The sequence below is a fragment of the Gopherus evgoodei genome, chromosome 1, assembly GCF_007399415.2.
Source record: "Gopherus evgoodei ecotype Sinaloan lineage chromosome 1, rGopEvg1_v1.p, whole genome shotgun sequence".
In the NCBI taxonomy this organism is placed as follows: Eukaryota; Metazoa; Chordata; order Testudines; family Testudinidae; genus Gopherus; species Gopherus evgoodei.
In genome coordinates this window covers 341,105,567-341,126,612 of record NC_044322.1, presented here as the reverse complement: position 1 = coordinate 341,126,612, position 21,046 = coordinate 341,105,567, and the positions used below count along the sequence as shown (strand labels likewise).

Sequence of the window (21,046 nt, the reverse complement as noted above, 5' to 3'; positions counted from 1 at the left end):
AACAATTATTTTTAGCTGCCAGCACAGTAAATTCTGCCAAAGATCTAAAAAGAAGAATTTTTTGGGCTCATCTACTCAATCAATATTGTATGTAGTAAAGATCTTTTGGTTTGAATTCTGCCATCAGGTACACCTGTGCAACTCAGGTTTTTTACCAGACTCATCATGGACCGTGAAATCTCGTCTCTCTCTATGAAATCTGGTCTTTTGTGTGCTTTTACCCTATACTATACAGATTTCATGGGGAAGACCAGCATTTCTTAAACTGGGGGTCCTGACCCAAAAAGGAGTTGCATGGGGGTCACAAAGTTATTTTAAGGGGCTGCAGTTTTGCCACCCTTACTACTACGCTGCCTTCAGTGGAGCTAGTGGCCAGGCACCCAGCTCTGAAGGCAGCGCCCTGCCAGCAGCAACACAGAAGTAAGGGTGGCAGTACCATATCATGCCATCCTTACTTCTGCGCTGCTGATGGCAGCAGCTCTGCCATCAGAGCTGGGTTCCTAGCCAGCAGCTGCTGCTCTTCAGTTGCTCAGCTCCACCGCCAGCAGCAATGCAGAAGTAAGGGTAGAAGTACCACAACCCTCCTACAATAACCTTGCAAAATTCCCCCCTCCCCCCCCCGCCACTCCTTTTTCGGTCAGGACCTCTTCAGTTACAACACCATGAAATTTGAGATTTAAATAGCTGAAATCATGAAATTTACTATTTTAAAAAATCCTATAATCGTGAAATTGACCAAAATGGACTGTTAATTTGGTAGGGCCCTACATATGAGTATAACTGAGATCAGAATTTGTCCCTACAGTTAGCATCTACTTAAGTTCTTTGGATTTATGAGCAAGAATAGACTTCTGTTGTCACTCAAAGCTGTATCTGCTCTTCAGTGCTAATAAGTCAGTTTTGGTATTTAAACAAATTTTATCCTGAACATCTACAGGGAACAGATCTAATGCGTAAAGAGGTGCCATGTTTACATTCTCTCTGCTGGGAACTACCAATGTGAAGTGGACTCCTCATCTCCTTAGTACTTTTAGTGTCATAGAATTGTGTGGCAGGGTGCATTATCTTTTGACCTGCATAATCTCCTTTAACTATTCTATTGGGTTTATGATCTTCTCAAGTGTAATATAAGCTTTTGAATGCCAAATTGTTAAGAAACTATATTATAGTTTTGGCTTTAATTACATTGAGCCTGAATGTTTTGTCTGCTTCAAAACTGGGCATCTTGATGCATTAATGCAGACGCTATGGGCCTGAGTTTCTAACATGAGAAAGATTGAGCCCTCAAATTTTAATATGTAGTTTAACTATATCTGTCAGAGGGTCCTTTGTTAATTATTAGTAGTAGCAGTGTTACTGTAGCACTTGTGGGCCCCAATCATGGACCCAGGACCCGATTGTGCTAGGTCTGATACAAACACAAAGCAAAGACTATCTCTGCTCCAGAGAACTTGGTCTAAATATAAGGTAGAGACCACAGATGAATGCAATATAAATGGCTGGGGAGTACAAGGAAACAGTAAAACATTTTTGGTCTTCCATGAAAGGCAATGATCTCAGCATACCACAGCCTAATTGTTATCCAGTTTTTTGTAGGCATCTTGGAAGAGGAGGATAATGAGGTAGCTTTGCAGATGTTTTACAGGGAGCTCCTCCCAAGCATGGGGGGCAGCCTGGCAGAAAGCACCAAAGAGCATGTTTGAAAATGTAAGAAGTAGAGACAGGAGATGAGGTAGTTTAAAAATTAGTATTACACTTGGCAATTACAGTCAGTCTGTCTCTTGCCACTGACATCAGGAACTTGGGTTTATCTCCCACCTCACTCACCTTAATTTCTCTGCTGCTTGTGGACTTACTCCCCTTTTATTTAGCTAACGTGGCTTTGTGTATGGGCCCTTCACTAGGTTTTTTGCATCACTTTCTCCATGTGAACTGTTTTCTTCCTGCAGGTTAAGTTTTGGCACCTTCAGTGATATGAGACTGGTTGATCCCCGTAAGGCCGATTTTTGTGGTTTTAAAATCACATTTTGTTTTTGTAATACCTTTTTCTCTATGTTGCTGTGCAGAAGACTCATGTAAATGGAACACAATGAAATGGACTGTATGCCAAGTAGTATAAATGTGCAAAGTAAATAATACCAGATTTTCTCTAATATTTAAAGAAACTTTAGCTTTAACATATGACAGTAATAGGTAAACATTCAGATGAAAGCTGACCCTGTCTTTAATGACACTGACATTTAAAATTGTCTTTGTTGGGGTCAGTCAGCACCCCACTAATGTTTTTGGAGGCTTTTCATACCTCAGATCTCTTTCAGGCTGTCCGTAGACAAAACTGTTACCCTCTGATCATGTTTTCAAGGTTAATCTTCACCACCATAGTAGCTAGAAATTTTTTCATTTAAAAAAAAAAAAGGCTTAGAAACTGGAACATAATTCTGCAGCAAGGAATGGATGCCACAGAATTAGAGAATACACATACAGTTGCTTATGAGGAAAGACTGAATTAATTCATGTGTATCTTAGTTAAATGCTGTGGAGTGACAGGGTGAAACAACTCTGTCCAAAATATTTTAATAAAGACACATAGGAGTACAAATATGAAAAGGAAAATACCCTGAACATCAGGAAATGCTTCCTAAACACAGCTATAAACATGAGCAGTAGGCTTTGAGGGAAAATTATGGTGGCCCATTGCTTTAAGACATTTACCTATATTGGACAAAACACTAGAAAATGTACTATGGAGAGTAATTCTACATTAGCATGGGCATAGTGTACAAGTTGATCATATAGGTCTCTGTCTTTCACTAACTTCTGCCATTACCTGTTAAAGGTAAATTTGAAGAAATGGGGACTTCGTACCTCATCACTTCCCTCAGCCAGACTTTTTTTTTTTTTTTTTTTTGAGTCCCTGAAATCCAAATTTAAATGACTGATCCACCTTCCACAACTTGAAATACCTACTTTAAATTAGATGCATTAGTATCCGATCAGATTTTTACTAACATAGCAATGCAAAGTTAGAATATGCATCTGAAAGTATTATATAATCTGTTTAATTTTCAGTGTTGCATTATGACATTTGTTAGTAGTTAGCCTTTTGATTTTTCTAGTCACGTTTGCCAAAATGAGGATTATAAAATATGAGTTATGCAGTTTAGTCTCAAACTGTTGCTGTTTTAGCTGGGGAGAAGTAAATATCTTCAGTGCAATTGAAGATTTTTATTATAGAGGAAAAAAAAATGTCCTTCATAAACTTCTAGTGAGTGCCATGATGTTACCTTGCCTTTGGGTAGGGTCATGAGACAAGTGACATCCTACAAAGGTAATTTTGCTCTGTAGATCGAATACCAGATATTTTAAGAGAGGATGAGAGCATCTCTCTTAAGTTCTTTCAGATTAAAATAAGGAAGAGATAAAAGGCAATTAAGTCAGTCTAACTCTAAGTTAATGAGGAGAAGACCTGTGGTGGCCAGTTTATGGATTATGTTCTATACTGCCTAAATGTAACTTTGTGTTAACAAGTATTTATTGTGCTGGAAAACCACTTCCTTAGGGTATGACAGAATAGGAATGGTTTAATGTTACATATCTTTTGCCTTTCCCAAAAAACCTAAGTGATTTATATAGTATTCATATTTGATCTATCATTTCTTCTTAAAAACGTAAAATCTAAGACTGAGAGAAATTTAGAAATGTGTATTCTTTTTCTAAAATACACATTATACCATCAGGTGCTCAATCTTTGCATGGTGAGTTTTATGCAAGTGAACACCATTTGACACTGAATTCTGTTTAAATAGCAACTAAAGCGCTATGTTTAGTGGTGTTTCAGGTTGCAGCAGGATATGCTCCATCCTCCCATAATCTTAAACAAATTTTAAGATGGTGAGGGAAAAGATGTTTGCATTTCTTTCCACCTTCATATTGCCTGCAAAGCTATGGATGAGGTACTACAACACTCTGTTAGGTTTTCATTTCCATCCCCAATTGATCTAAAAAGCAATATGTAACCCAACTTTACTGAACTTGCATTTTAATGCAAAACTTTTACGATTTCATATGCTTTATATCAACAGATCAGCACATGTGACTGTCTCATATCCCATGCATTTGGGCATTTATTCTGCCTTAATGCTGCTGAGGCAACTGTTAAAGTGCAACCTTGAAGTTGCAGTACACAGTGATGTATGGTGAAGGATTCTTTCTTTTTTCTTTTTTTTTAAATTTTTGTCAAGATTGATGTAGTGGCAGATTTGTCATCAAATGAAATATAGCACATTTGCCTTAGCATACATTTTCCATTATGGTTAAGTTCTGAAATATAGACCACCAAAAGAGGTTAATTTTGAACTGTATTCTATGTCAGTTTATTATTCATCAAACCACCATGAAAAAAATGCAATTAGTAACCAAGTTCATATTTATTTTGGTTTTGCCATTCAATTAGATGTATACAGAATGAAAGTTTAAAGCTGAACTCTGTATAGCAACTTTAACTATGCTGCAGATAGGGCTGCATAATAATCCTGCACAATCAGAATAGAATTAAGTCTAACTACAGCTCCATCACCATAATTGCAAATATAATAATAAATGGATATATCTATCTCATAGAACTTCTACGCTAGCAGGACCAACTACTGATTTTCCCACAGATCCCTAAATGGCCCCCTCTAGGATTGAACTCACAACTCTGGCTTTAGCAGGCCAATGCTCAAACCACTGAGCCATCTTTCCTCCCATATAAAATAATGTATATAAAATATAAAGCTTTACCTTCAGATACAGTAACTCCTCACTTAACCTTGTCCCGGTTAACATTGTTTTGTTGCTGATGAATTAGAGAACACGCTCGTTTAAAGTTGCGCAATGCTCCCTTATATTGTTGTTTGGCAGCTGCCTACTTTGTCCACTGCTTGCAGAAAGAGCAGCCCATTGGAGCTAGCAGGTTGGGACTTGGAACCATGGTGGACCCGCAGCTCTCATATCAGCTCCTCGCTTCCCTAAGTTTCCTGTGCAGCAGCCGCCCAGCAGGCTATCAGTTGCCGATCAGTTCTGCTGTCCCTCCTCCCATTGCCTTGTGCTGGTCCTGCTCTCTGCCTTGGAGCTGTTCCTGGGATCCTCCTGCTTGCTGTGTGGGTCTGGGGGTAGGGTGACCAGATGGCACCTGTGAAAAATCGGGACAGGGGGTGGGGGTAATAGGAGCCCATATTTAAAAAAAAAAAAGCCCCAAATATCGCGACTGTCCCTATAAAATCCGGACATGTGGTCACCCTAGCTGAGGGTCGGGGAGAGGTGCTAATGTCAGGGTGTCTTCCATTCCTCAGCCCCAACTCCACAGAGCAGGGGGACATGACAGGGCTCAGGAGGGCGTTTGCTGGCAGCAGCTTCTGTCTCAACTTGTTGATCTACTTAAAAAGGCAGTGTACTTAAGAGTGGGGTCAGCCTACTTAAAAGGGCAATGCCTGTGTGTGTGTGTGTCTCTCTCTCTCTCTCTCACACACACACAGTCTGCCATACTGTGTCTCCTCCCTCCATTCATGCTGCCTTGTAGAGTGTGAGGCTACATTAACAACAATTTGTTAACCCTTGAGCGCTCAGCTGAGTGCTAGTTCATCATTTAGCAGTAAGGCATTCCCTGGGAAATATCCCACCCTCTGACCTCACCACCTCAGCCAAGCTTCACAATCATCATTGCTGTGTACAGTATTAAATTGTTTGTTTAAAATTTATACTGTGGGAGGGATAGCTCAGTGGTTTTGAGTATTGGCCTGCTAAACTGAGGGTTGTGAGTTTAATACTTGATGGGGCCATTTAGGGATCTGGGGCAAAAATCTGTCAGGGACAGTATTTGGTCCTGCTGTGAAGGCAGGGGACTGGACTCCATGACCTTTCAAGGTCCCTTCCAGTTCTATGAGATAGGTATATATCTATATAATTTTGTGTGGTCTTTTTTGTCTGGCGAAAAAAATTTCCCTGGATCCTAACACCCATCCACACACATTTACATTAATTCTTATGGGGAAATTGGAATTGCTTAATATCATTTCGCTTAAAGTAGCATTTTTTCAGGAGCATAACTACAACATTAAGCGAGGAGTTACTGTATTAGTAAAACAGGTGCAGAGCTGGAGCTTTATTTTGCCCCTTTGTTTCACTATTAGGAACAGCATAGTTATTTGTAAGTTTCCCCTTTCTTTAACATAAAATGTATTTCTCTATTGTGCCCAGTCTTTACTGGAGCAAGATTAATGTTAGTAGTAATAATAAAAATACCTTGCCATAGGTATGTATGGCCCTTCACAGAAACTGAAAAGACAAGTCCTTGACTCAGAGCTTTTAATCAAAGCATCTGATCCTGTAACTTGTGCATTTACATAAATGGAGCTCTCTGTGGGTGCAAGAGGTCTGTCTGTGCACAAGGATCAGGACCTAAATTACTCATGCATTCATACTGAGAATCTAGTTTCTCTGTATGGAAATGTTGGTATATTAACCTAAGGGAACCTATTTTGACATATATAGTGTTTTAAATTAAAAAAATAAAATACTGCGTTGGCATATGTAATGTTGAAAAACTCTGTGTTTATTTGTATTGTTCCTGATAAGTAATGTTCATTTTCCTCTGGCCATCAGTTTTGCAGTATTCCTATTGTGAAATTGACTTGGAGCAACATACAAATACTGGCCAGACAAATAATAGCCAGAGGGCTTGAGACCTGGAGCAACATGCTATTTTTACATTTCTAATGTAACTGATTACTGGTAAATGCTTATTTTTAAATGCTATTGGTTCTAGTCCAAAACAGGAAACCCTACTTTATGTGTGTGATGGAGCTGGTAAGAATTCTCATGATATACCTCTACCTCGATATAACGTGACCTGATATAACACGAATTCGGATATAACGCAGTAAAGCAGTGCTCCAGGAGGGCAGGGCTGCACACTCAGATGGATCAAAGAAAGTTCGATATAACGTGGTTTCACCTATAACGCGGTAAGATTTTTTGGCTCCCGAGGACAGCGTTATATCGAGGTAGAGGTGTACTAACAGTCATTGTCTCTGAGCTTTGGCTGAATATGACCCACACATGAAGACATTATGTATATCGTATTTTTTAAGCATCTTTTAAAAATCAAAATGTGTGCATTTTGTATATGAAACTGATGTCTGATATCTGATAAATCCTTACTATATCCTTCAGACAAGAGAAGAACGGAAAATGGAAGCTATTCTGCAAGCTTTTGCCAGACTAGAGAAAAGAGAAAAAAGAAGAGAACAGGCTTTGGAAAGAATCAGCACAGCTAAAACGGAGGTTAAATCGGAATGCAAGGAATCACAGATTATCAGTGACACAGAGTTTATTCAGGTAGCTATCTGTAACTTAAAACAAGTATTAAATATTACCTTCTTAAAAATTAAGTTTGGAATTCAAAATACATTTTTAGTCTAAAATTTTTGAAATCTTAATTGCATATTTTGTTTTTTGGATTTTACTTCAAATTTTGACATGACATGGTATATTTTTTTTTAATCTTTCAAGAATAGATAAATTAGTATAACCATAGTTGAAGAACAGCAGCTAAATTAAGAGTTTATGTACACACAAGAGTTACATGGAGACTGCATTGGCTAGTATTTAGAGTTCAAGACAGAGTCAGACGGCACTCTAATCCTAACTCCAGGCGTTTTGTATGGCTTAGTTTGTTATGTCTGATACACATGGTGATCTTCAAAGAGAAAGTACTATAATATATTAAATATTATGCATGCCATTGTAATTGCTTAGATTTAAAGTAATAACTTTGTCAGGTATGTGTAAAATATAACTGTGCTGTTTGTAACAGCCATGGTTAAAAGCATTAATCACCAGTGGGAAATACTTTCCTTGCTATATAGTACTGTATTCTCTGTATTAAATATTTTGCCTTTCTTTAGTATGCAGATATAACAGAGACAAGGAAAAGTCCAAAATATTCACAGTTAACATATTTAGGAGCATTATTTATGTAGCACCAAAGGTGTGCTGGGGCATTTCAGACAAACAAGGGAACAAGGCCCTTGCCCGGAAAGAGATTTATGAGATAAATAGATTCACTATAGACCAATGTAGTTAGAAACTATCATAGTTCAGCAGAGGAATTACCAAGTCAATTAGACCAGTTGTTTTTCCACTCCAGATTCCTCTTTGACAGTAGCTAGTGCCTGATATTTCATATAAACATACAGGAAACCCCATGCACGTTTGTGTCTTGAAAGGGTATTGGCATTAAATATTTCCATTTTAAAGCCAGAAACTGTGTTAGTCTTTTAAACCTCTAAGAATGAGGGAAATCAGTCTTGTTTTATTTTTAGTCATGTATGTAACTACTTTAGCTGCTATATCTTGCACCAGGAATCAGCAAAAGAGGAAACTGCCACCAGGCCAACCCCTGCCAAAGTTAATAGAGCTAAACAAAGAAAAAGCTTCTCTCGGAGCAGAACACATATTGGACAGCAGCGTAGACGACACAGAACTGTCAGCACATGTTCAGATATCCAGCCATCTTCTCCAGATGTGGAAGTTGCTTCACAACAGAATGAACCTGAGAACACTGCACTTGCAGCTGAGCCTGAAACAGAAACTACTATTGCAGAAATAGTTACTGAAACAGAAGTTCCAGCACTTAATAAATGCCCTGCTAAGTATCCTAAAACAAAGAAGGTATGTCTGTCTATAAAAACAAATATCTATAAAAAGAGGAACGTTAAGGAAAAAAAAAAAAAAACTTTTATAGAAAGATACCAAAATTTGTGCTTAATGTGATGTATGTTATGTAACTCCTTGACTTCACTGATATGAACATCATAGATTTTTGGCATGTCACTGTTGGTAATCTAAGAGGCTAAAATAATTAATGGAATTCTACAACAAGTTGGTTACAGCTGATAAAATACATTCTTCTTCGAATGCTTGCTCATGTCAATTCCATTCTAGGGGTGCACGTGTCCACATGCACAGTCATCGGAGATTTTTGCCTTAGCCATATCTGTAGGGTTGGCAGTGGCACCCCCTCAAGTTCTGCGCTCATGTGTCTGTAAATCAGGTGCCGCTGACACTATGCCCTCTTAATTCCTTCTTACTGCCTGTAGTGGTTAGTGGGAGCACCTTCCCTTGCATTGCAAGGGCTAGCAGTTTTCCATCTATTGTCTTTAAGCGTAGGGCCATGTAAATAGTTTTGTTCATAGCAGTTAGTGTTAAGTAGTTAAATGTAGTTAATAGTTAGCTGTTAAGGTCCCAGCAGAGACTTTGCTCCAAGCGGGGTATGTCCCGGTCTCCCAGGTTTGTTTCCCCATAGCAGCTGCCTCAAGTACTTAGGAGAGTCATACATTAGAGACAAGTGCCGAAGAACTTTCGGCCCCGCACACAGAAGTATCTGGCATAATATTAATGAAAGAACCAGCACCGTGGTCCTAGTTCAAAATCATGTAAATAATTCCACTGTTAGTTTAGCAGTATTTAACATCTAGATCTTTTTGTATTGAATTATTTCACCAGTTATCAAAACTGTGCATTTTATTATGATAATCTTTGGCCTTTTAGGTGGCCTCGTGAATTTGCACATGTATATAATTGTGCTGATGTTGTAATTGAATACAAACTCAGATGAGATGGGAGGATAATAGAGTAAATGAAAAACCAATTTCCAAATTTTGATGAAATGTAAATTGAACATTTGAAGTTACCATCAGTAGAAAGGGTTCAGAGTGGTAGCTGTGTTAGTCTGTATCAGCAAAAACAACGAGGAGTCCTTGTTGCACCTTAAAGACTAACAAGTTTATTTGGGCATAAGCTAAAATGCACTTCATCAGATGCATGGTGTGGAAAATAAGGTAGGCAGGTATAAATACACAGCACATGAAAAGATGGGAGTTGTCTTGCCATCAGTATAAAGACAGCTTTATGATTTAGCCTAAAATAACGATGTGATTTAGTCTCATTCCAGACTGTTTGCTGGATGATAAATTAATGAAGCTTTATATACTATTAACAGAATCTGCTGAAAAAGCGAACCGCACCCAACACTTTTTAACATGTAAAAAGCCTTATGTAAATGAAAACTCATTTCATTCATACTCACTACGAAAAATAAACTCTAACATAAACTGATAATGTAGCTTATAAAAAAGAACCATCTCAAGGATGGTAAGAAACATACAAGCTAGCTAGAATTTTAGGAAGTGTGAAGAAAATTATCAATGAGAAATTGCAAGCTGATCTGTATGTTAGATGTTAAAGATTTGTAAGCTTATAGTCCAGAAAACTAGATATCCATATATTGTATGAGCCAAAAAGTACATATGATTTATCAAATGCAGAAGGATTGAGATACTAAACCATTTTGTAAGTTGCATTTAGCAATTTCTTATGTACAACTTTATAAGCATTGATATTTTCCCCTTTTTCTCTAGCACTTGGTCAGTGAATGGTTAAGTGAGAAGAATGAGAAGACAGGAAAGCCTATAGACAGCATTTCTGAAAGGCCTCTGCGTATAACTACAGATCCTGAAGTTCTGGCTACGCAATTGAATTCTTTACCAGGTCTCACTTACAGTCCACATGTATATTCTACTCCTAAGCACTATATTCGTTTTACTTCACCATTCCTTTCAGAAAAAAGGAGGAGAAAAGAACCCATGGAAAACATTACTGGCTCTTGCAAGAAGGTAATGAATCCTTTGACTTAACCTGGCTTTAAAACAGAAGGCAAATTGCTTGTTTCTGTGGGTTTTCTTTTTCCCCCCAACTCCCTCTTATTTAATCTCAATTCTTGTTTGTAAGCATGAATCCTGTGTTGGAACTTGAAGTGTTTGGAACTGCTCTACCGTCTGTAACGTGTTCAGAACTAGTTTCAATTAGAAATGAAATTACATCTAATTTTTGAAAGTTTTCTTTTTATGACAGCGTTGGTTGAAGCAAGCTTTGGAAGAAGAAAACTCAACAGTGCTAGACAGATTTAATTCTCCATCTCAAGAAAGATCTAGAAGTCCTGTGATCAATGGTGAAAATAAAAGCCCATTATTATTGAACGACAGCTGTTCCTTACCAGGTGAAGTTTTTAACACTTAAATATTATAAGATTTCCTTAATCTTTTGAAGTGGCTTAATATTTTTTAAATTACTGAGGAAATGGTTTTCAAACTATAAAAGCCCCATATAAACAACAAATATTCTAGTGGACAGGTGTAGGAAAATCCTACTTAATATGGAGTAATATGCACTCTTTTCTTTGTTCTTGTCATATTAGAACACTTGAAATATGGGATGAAAATAATTGTGGTATACTATAGTTTGTTATTCCACCTAGTGTAAATTGACACATATATATGAATATCTTCTAATCTTTGGAATTTTAAGGGTTTCACTGAGAGAAAATATGGTTTAGAGGAAGTATTTCATGTTGTTCTGCTCACTTCAGGTTATAGACCCATTCCTGCAGTCTTTGTATTATCCAAAATTCCTATTTAATTTAAATGGGAGTTGCTTGAATAAAAAATTAACAGAAAAATTACCTAGTCTTAAAATTATTTATTTAATATAAAATGAGAATGTGGTGAAACTAAGCAACATTGGCATATGAAGTCTGTGAAATGTTTCCTATCCAAAGTTATAAACATGTTGATAGTTTTCATTTTTGAGCTGAAGAATTTTCATGATGTAATTACTGATGTGTGTTTGTATCTTTGGTAATTTATAATATTTTTTCCATTATTTAAGTTAACTTTGACAATTTTTTAGTTCTTAAAGTCTATGTTGCCTTCAGTAATTTGTTAGGATTGTAATTGATTTTTCACATTTAAGACTTTTCGTGGAGGCATTTCTTTAATTTGACTGCCTAACTGGTTTAATGTGTTATATTTGTAACTTTATTGCATGCCTAAGTCTTTACAAAATGAGGAAGAATGACTATAAGATCAGCAAGATATTGTTTCCTACTCTTTTTTTCTATTTAACGTATAGATCTAACAACACCACTAAAAAAACGAAGATTCTATCAGTTGTTGGATTCTGCTTATTCAGAAACCTCCACACCTACTCCTTCTCCATATGCCACGCCAACACATGCTGATACCACTGCCACAGACCCATCATTGTTCGCTACTCCTCCTAGGATAAAAGCAGAAGATGAAACTTGTAGGAATGGTTATAAACCCATATATTCACCAGTTACCCCCGTGACTCCATGTATACATGGAAATGCCATGCACTTTGAGGTGAGATTTTCAGATGAACATGAATATTTACTCTCCCCCCCACCCCCATCTTTATAAATAAGACATTTTCTGATTTTATATAATATATATAAAAAGTACTGTCTTGTTTTGCACTTAAAACTCATTAGCCAGTTGCTTTAAGCACCAAGATTATCAGACTTGGTTTCTATTTGTGGAACATAAGGTCTTGTTTACATGGAACAGCAAAGTGCACTGGGGGGGGGTGATTTTGTAAAGCTCTCTAACATGTTGCCCTCTGACTGCCCCATGTGATTCCTGCTGGCATGCTCTAAAAGGTACCTAGTTTGGGTTTTTAGAGTGTGCCAGCAGAGTCTACAAGGGGCAGTTAGAATGCAACACATTACCTTTATAAGACCTTTATAAATCACACCCCTCTGGCATGATTTACCAGTGCCATGTAGATAAACTCCAAACTGCTCATTGAGACTACACGGTAAGTTACTATTAAAGGTCCTGGTTCAGCAATCAGAACCATCTGGGTGAATTCTTATGCTTGTATTGAGCCCCATTGACTTCAGTGGGTCTTCTCTGGGCACATCCACTTGCACACATCTTACTGGAAAATCAGGGCCTAAAAATTGTACTGTTACCAACAAGATCTAGATATTATTAGTTTACTTTCAAAATCTGAAAAGAATGAAGGGTCAACAGTATTGAAGCAGAGATGTGCTTTTCTTTGTGTTTCATTGTAATATATAATTAATAGCCTGTTAACTTTTGTATGTTGTGGTTACTGTCAACAAGAGTTACTGAACAGTTGCTTTTATGCCATTAAATTGAAACAGAACCACTTCTTACACTGATTTGAAGAATGGAAACTTAAGTTGTTTCATTCTTATTTCTCATATGTCCTTGTCACCCTATGTTAAGATTGAACTTGAATCTTACTAAATTTCTTATTTGTGCAGAATATTTCCTCACCTGACAGTTCCCCAGAAATTAAGAGGCGAGCTTACAGTCAAGAGGTAAGAATTTTTGTGAGAAACTGTAGAAAAGTCTGCTGATTCATCTGTACATATTCATTAGCAGAAAAATCTCATTTTGCAAGACCAATAGTAAACAAACCAAAAATTGGTCAATTGGTGAAAATGTGGCAAATAATTTTTCTTTGAGCTCAGTTTGTCCACTTCTGCACTACAGATTCCCCATTTTTCTCTTTATGTATCCCTTCCCCTTCCTTGTTATCTGCTCCCTCTTTTTCATCCTTTTCCCATCCTTCCATATTCTCCCACTTACCTTCCATTTGTTCCTCCTTTCTTTGTCCCGCTTAGAGCTTAGATTCTCTGTAGACTAGAGGGCAACATGATCCATACATTTGAGAACATATAAATGAAATTTCTTCCAGAAGAAGACAATCATAAACAGTGCATTATTTTGTAGCTTACCAGCAACAAAATTTAAGAGTTGAAGTTGGTGAAATAATTAACTACAGTGTTAATATTAAAAAAAATTCCAAACCCGTAAGCACTGAAATGTCTAGAAATGATCAGTAAAGGTTATTTATACATACTTCTAATACTGTTATGTCTTACACATTCAGCTAAAAGTAGTTCTTGAGAAATTCACCTTGTATATTCTAATCGGAGTCTTAAGAATGACTCAAAATGTACCTCTGAACATGTGGAAAAAATTATTCACTGATGCATGTTGTTGTTAAGTACATCTTGTAGGTTAGAATTAACATGGTTGTCGAATATCAGAGGGGTAGCCGTGTTAGTCTGGATCTGTAAAAGCAGCAAAGAATCCTGTGGCACCTTACAGACTAACAGACGTTTTGGAGCATGAGCTTTCGTGGGTGAATACCCACTTCGTCAGATGCATGTAGTGGAAAGTTCCAGGGGCAGGTATGTATATGCAGGCAAGCTAGAGATAATGAGGCAGTTCAATCAGGGAGGATGAGGCCCTGTTCTAGCAGTTGAGGTGTGAAAACCAAGGGAGGAGAAACTGGTTTTGTAATTGGCAAGCCATTCACAGTCTTTGTTTAATCCTGAGCTGATGATGTTAAATTTGCAGATGAACTGAAACTCAGCAGTTTCTCTTTGAAGTCTGGTCCTGAAGTTTTTTTGCTGCAGGATGGCCACCTTAAGGTCTGCTATAGTATGGCCAGGGAGGTTGAAGTGTTCTCCTACAGGTTTTTGTATATTGCCATTCCTAATATCTGATTTGTGTCCGTTTATCCTTTTCCGTAGCGACTGTCCAGTTTGGCCGATGTACATAGCAGAGGGGCATTGCTGGCATATGATGGCGTATATTATCTTGGTGGAGGTGCAGGTGAATGAACCGGTGATGGTGTGGCTGATCTGGTTAGGTCCTGGGATGGTGTTGCTGGTGTAGATATGTGGGTAGAGTTGGCATTGAGGTTTGTTGCATGGATCCCACACTTTGACAGGCCTTGGGTGGCAGGCCAGTCCTCGCTCACAGGCAACCTGCCAACCTGAAACATATTCTCACCAGTAACCGCACACTGCACCATAGTAACTCTAGCTCAGGAACCAATCCATGCAACAAACCTCGATGCCAACTCTGCCCACATATCTACACCAGCGACACCATCACAGGACCTAACCAGATCAGCCACACCATCACCGGTTCATTCACCTGCACGTCCACCAATGTAATATACGCCATCATATGCCAGCAATGCCCCTCTGCTATGTACATCGGCCAAACTGCACAGTCGCTACGGAAAAGAATAAACAGACACAAATCAGATATTAGGAATGGCAATATACAAAAACCTGTAGGAGAGCACTTCAACCTCCCTGGCCACACTATAGCAGACCTTAAGGTGGCCATCCTGCAGCAAAAAAACTTCAGGACCAGACTTCAAAGAGAAACTGCTGAGCTTCAGTTCATCTGCAAATTTGACACCATCAGCTCAGGATTAAACAAAGACTGTGAATGGCTTGCCAACTACAGAACCAGTTTCTCCTCCCTTGGTTTTCACACCTCAACTGCTAGAACAGGGCCTCATCCTCCCTGATTGAACTGCCTCATTATCTCTAGCTTGCCTGTATATACATACCTGCCCCTGGAACTTTCCACTACATGCATCTGACGAAGTGGGTATTCACCGACGAAAGCTCATGCTCCAAAACGTCTGTTAGTCTATACGGTGCCACATGATTCTTTGCTGCTTTTACATGGTTGTCGAATTTTCATGTCAGTTGAATATATAAACTGTAAAGCTCATTTAAATGAGTACTTCATATTTTAACTGATTATTCTTAGACACGGGGCTTGTATAGTTTTCGCATAAGGTGGTATTATGTGTCTGACCTAAGGTTTCATTTACTAGCCTTCTGTGATGCCTAGAAAGGTATTTCTCTCTTGAAAACATTTAGACCGTCAGTGGTAGTAGGCAGGCCTGCGATAGCAATTCCAGGCCCCAGGGCAGAACAGTCAGTGACCTCTCTAGAAAGGGATGGCTGGGGTTTATGACACTACTTTTTATCCTATTGATAACACATTAGAACGCCCTATGCATAAGTTGTGGCATTGCTTGAACTTTTTTTTTTTCCAGTTACAGTATCAGTATTAAACAAATCGTGAGCCTAAATACAAGATGTAGAATTTGTTATTTTGAATTATATATTTAAATTAAAGAAATACATTATGGAATGAAATTAATTTTATATATAACATTTAAAGAAGCACAAAGAAAGAAAACACCTAAAGTATCAAGTAGGCTAATTAAACACCTAATTGTAATTCATGTGTAAAAGACAAGGAAAAAACTGATATACAGAATGTAACTGAATATGACCAACAAAGTTAAAATATATAATACAAGACTTGGGACATCATCACCCAGAGCAATGAGGAGATAGCAGGCATGGTGTGCCAAATCTACTGGGAGATCTCCGAGGAGGCAACCAGGGGTGAAGACTGAGGGAAAACCTGCATCTTGTTCCATGGCTGAGCAGTAGAGGTTGTCCCTCATCCTGCACTCATGGTAGCAGTTCATGAGCCAGTGCTATCAGCAGCGAAGGGGGAAACTTAGGATGGCTTGACTGGGTGGCTGAACTGGCTGGCTGTGTTTGGCAAGGAGCTGCAGCCCTGAGGGAGGAAATCTGGTAGCACAGAAGGACCTTGTTCCTCTTCAGAGTCTCCCTGTCCAGATGAGCAGGGTGCAGCAGCGCTCTGGCAAACTGTTACTGTCACAATGAGGGATGGCACTCTGTACAGAGTAGCAGCAGCAGAAAAAACAGATTTTTTTTTTAAATCGTACGTATGTTTTTAATAAAAATTATCTATCCCATCTACGTGGGCCCTTTAAAATCACTGGGCCACGGTGCAGTTGACCCCCCACCTCCCTGTTGGTGGGCCTGGTAGTAGGGAACCCTCTTGCACTTGTTAGGTAAAGCACTACTTAGAAAGGAGCCTGCCATATGTGACTTAAGCTCTTTAGGACCAGGAATCCTGCTTCTGTTAAGATTTCTTTGTCATAAGAGCTGACATCTAAAATTTAACACCAGTATTTTAATGTTGCAAACAAATTCAGAAATCTTTATTTGATTAAAATGTTATATCTATCAACATATATAGCAAAAGTAGAAACATGATGATTTAAAAACTAGCTTATCCATGAGATTGTTTGTTTGTTTCTCTTCCGAAATGTTCATGTGTTAAGATGGTGGTAAGGAAAGCATTTAAAAAAAAAAAAAAGGTGGGGGATGGGTAATTTTGAACGTGCCTCTTAAATGTGCCCTCTGAGAGTAAATGGTCTAATTCTGATTAAAAACTTTTGTTTCCATAACTAAAAGGGATTTAATTCTGCTTTAAGGATTCAGTCACTAGTGAAGCTTCAATAATAGTATAAGAAGAAAAGTTACCTTGTGGAAAAAATAGTCAATATCTACTATATACTCTTTTATTTTTATTTTTTCATGCAGGGATTTGACAGATCATCCACAATTCTAGCACTAAATTCTTTCAGAAATTCCAGTCTGACAGAAATGGGCCTGCAAGAAATAAAGACTATTGGATATTCTAGTCCAAGGAATAGGACCGATGTCACCAGGCAGTGCACTGGAGAAAAGGAATCTGTATCAGACCTTCAGCTGGGACTCGAAGTAATTGAGCAAAGTACACTGCATAAAAACTTGGAAGCCCCCTCACATGATAGGACTGATTCTAACAGCCAACTAGAAACTGCTCAGTGTGGTCGGGGTACAATTTATTCTACATGGGTAAAAAGCCCAGACAGGACAGGTATAAATTTTTCAATGAATTCTAATTTGAGGGACTTGACACCTTCACATCAGTTGGAAGTAGGAGGTGGATTCAGAATAAGTGAGTCAAAGTGCCTGATTCAAGATGATGCAAGAGGCATGTTTATGGAAGCATCTGTTTTTTGTACTTCAGAAGATGGAATTGCATCTGGCTTTGGAAGGACTGTCAATAACGACATCTTGATGGATGGAAATTGCACACCCCAGAATCCTCCACAAAAGAAAAAGGTTACAACTTTAAGCATCATTCATGATTTATTTTATATAGCCCAGTACACGCATAACTGTTATGAGAATAAATAACCACATTAATAAAAACAAATTTATTATCGATCAGTTTTTACAGGTATTACAATGCAGATATTATTTTCATTATATGATTGACAGATTACCTTTTTTAAAAAGGAACCTCTAATTTTCATACCTGAAAATCAATATACCTGCTTATATCCCAAAATATCACAATACTGTAGTTGAAGGGATTCTGTCAGCTTAAAAATCATATGTAGCAAACAAACAAACAAACTCACAGTTTTAATTTATTAAAACAGACTTTTAGAAGTCCAGTTTACATTTCACTACTTAATTTGTTGGTTCTCAGCTTGGACAATGAAAATCAATTGACACTGATCAGTTTTACTTTAAGGCTTTTAGTGCTGCAGTTACTTCAGGGAAAACTTCATGGAAACCGTTCTGTTGGTTTTAGATTTTGTAAAAAATGTACATTTAGAAAATTCAGGTTTAGAGCTAAATTTTAAATTGACATTAACCAAAACTACTCATTTTTAAGTTTTAAAGAATATTTAAATGAAATAGTTAAAAGTACATTTAGGGTATGTATGGCTATAGGGCCATTTATAACTGTCAGCCATTACCAGCACTAAAAGTTCTCCTGCATAATGTCTTCGGTAGATGTTACTGTGTTGAGTTATACCCCTTCTCTCTCCTTACAGAATGGGGAACAGGAACACTGGGGATGATGGTCTCTCTCACCTGGCAACCTGCCAGAAGTTCTGCCCCCATAGTCAGTAGCTGTTCTAGATTTCCTCTTCCTTTTTTCAAACCCCGCTTTTCTCTGTTCCTCTTTTTTTTACCCCTCCAACGTGGCAGATCAGCTCAGGAAAAGGAAATTTGAGTCCAGGCTGTGCTCAGATTGCGAGATACATCTGCAGCTAGATACTGAAGGCGAGCTGTGTTACTCTGACATTGATAGGCATGGTTGTTCCCAGTCATGTCACTACAGCCCTTTTTCTTTCCAAGGCACCTTGAAGATGAAGGGAAGGAACCTGATCTCAGTTGAAGCCAAATAGCTATAAACTCCTGCAGCTACTTTGCCATTCATCCTCATCTGATGCTTACGTGAACCTCATTGTCTTTAAATCCAGGCATAGCCAGCTATGCAACAAAGGGATTTCTCTACTCCATCCACAGTCCTAAAATCAGTGTTTACAACTTTAAAAAAGTATGCTGATTTCCTACCCCCTCCTTTCACTGATGAGGAATGTTCTCCAAAGTACTGTAGTGTAAGGTTTATGTCTACCATACCACTTACTCATCTTCTGATGAAAAAGAAAATGTAGTTTCACAGAAGAGAAATTTCCAGAAAAAGCAGACAAAATTGCAACCCCTGTTTCTCTCCCACCAAAGCTAAGAAATCAAAGGAGGGCTAAAAAGTCCAAAGAGCACAAAAAGAAATCAAAGAAACATCAGATTTCTTTATTCTTCCTTCTGTACCAAAAAAGAGAGAAATTCATAAAAACTGAGGAAGAACGTCCTGAGAGAGAATTGCAGGAAAATCTTTTCCTGTCATGAGGAGAAAAGTCATTACCAAACTGGAATCAAGGCATCTAAGACCATTTTGTAGAAGCACACTAATAGGGGGGTCAAGTTAAGTACCTTACTTCTAAGATCAAAGTAGTCATAGGTGTGTACTTGTTCATTATTGTGGCAGCCTAAGAGTTTCTAGACATGGGCAAGAGGCTCACTGTGCAGACTCCAAAATTTTATCAAATGCAGGAACCCAAAGATAGTACATACTGAGGTGGCATCAGCGAAATACATGGTTTATCCCCTCCATAGGGGAACTTCTTTCCAAAGAAAAATTTAAAAAAAACTAAGACAAGATGTCAAGTCTTAAAGCAGCCAGTGGTTTTATCCATGTGTATTTCATGATATGGTACAATAACCTCCAGACCACAGATTGCACCAGTCTAGAACAAGAAAATGCTTAGATGTTTATCTGGTATCTTTAATGGTCATGGTTTCTGTGGATACAGTGCATTTTGTTGCAAAACCTTTGGCTTTCAACACATTGCCAAATGCAATATTTAGCTATACCCTTGAACTGCAAATGACTATTCCAAATGTACAGGTTTTCTAATACCTACTTGGCTTATTGATTGCTGACATTAAGAGAAGAGGTTAGGAGAGATTCTGGCCAATCCAGGAAATGACTTCTACGTGGATGATGGAGCTTCTCATCTATTAATTGGTATACGATACTGCTGTCATGTTAGTCAACTGTATCACAACATGGGAGTTCAAGGCTTCCTTTTGAAAGGTCAAGAGAGCTAGATTGCCCTCAACTCTAGAAAAATGTATGCTTAAGTTCAACTTCAACACCAGTTGAAAGAGAACTCTCAGACTAGAAGACTTGCATGAATTTTGAGGACTCTTCTTTAGAGAGGATGACTGATCAGACTTCACCTCTGACATCATAACTGATGGGATTACAGAATGTGCACTTTACTGCCCAAGGAATACAAGCATATCCCATTCTGCGAATGGCAATTTCTGAATCTTCCTCATGTGTAGATGAGACTACCCCTAAACAAAACACTCAGTTCCAAATAATGGAAACAGATCCTAATAATGATGTGTATATATAGGAGGAGATCTTGGTAAGTCTTTCCTTACTGGTATCTCTCTCTCCTCCCAAGTTGTTATATGTACATCTCGGATCAGGGCATGTCAACGAGAGTTATTCTGGAGAAATCCATATGTAGACACTCATTCCAAAATAAGTTATTTCAGAACAACTATTCTGCTTTAAATTCAAACCATACCTTATTCCATAGTAAGGGTCATGCGTAGACAAGCTCTCAGATCTCTAAATTCACGAGCATCTTCAGAGTAGAGAACTGTTTTGCTGAACAAAGTCTGGATTTATATATTACCTAGGCAAGAGTACATGTATGCTCGGGGACCCTTAAGACTGGCTACTATCATTAATAGAATGTTTCAGAAAGCTCTGGATGCAGATAGAAGACCAAGAGGCCATGTATTGATAGTGTTCATGATCATAGTAGAACCTGAAGAAACAGCTACCATATTCTGGACCGATATATTAAATTACACTTCTGTTAGACATATGGAGGGTTCAGTAGTTTGGGTGCTGGAGTGGGATTCACAAGGCACACTTCAATTCCATGCTCCACCACAGACTTCCTGTATGACTGCAGGCAAGTCACTTGGTCTGTGCTCAGTTCCCAATCTGTAAACTGGGAATATGATTTCCCTGTCACACAG

The 21,046-nt window shown here is 38.2% G+C and overlaps 1 protein-coding gene across 2 annotated transcripts in view; it reads left to right on the top strand.

Moving 5' to 3' along the window:
- Positions 1-21,046, top strand: part of KMT2E (lysine methyltransferase 2E) — a 128,239-nt gene that overhangs the window by 92,076 nt on the left and 15,117 nt on the right. For both annotated transcript variants that reach the window (XM_030553090.1, XM_030552998.1), the window contains 7 exons: positions 7,213-7,377; positions 8,404-8,712; positions 10,461-10,715; positions 10,954-11,098; positions 12,010-12,263; positions 13,193-13,249; positions 17,180-17,746. In XM_030553090.1, the coding sequence (XP_030408950.1) occupies positions 7,213-7,377; positions 8,404-8,712; positions 10,461-10,715; positions 10,954-11,098; positions 12,010-12,263; positions 13,193-13,249; positions 17,180-17,746 (1,752 nt within the window). The remainder of the gene's footprint in view (positions 1-7,212; positions 7,378-8,403; positions 8,713-10,460; positions 10,716-10,953; positions 11,099-12,009; positions 12,264-13,192; positions 13,250-17,179; positions 17,747-21,046) is intronic.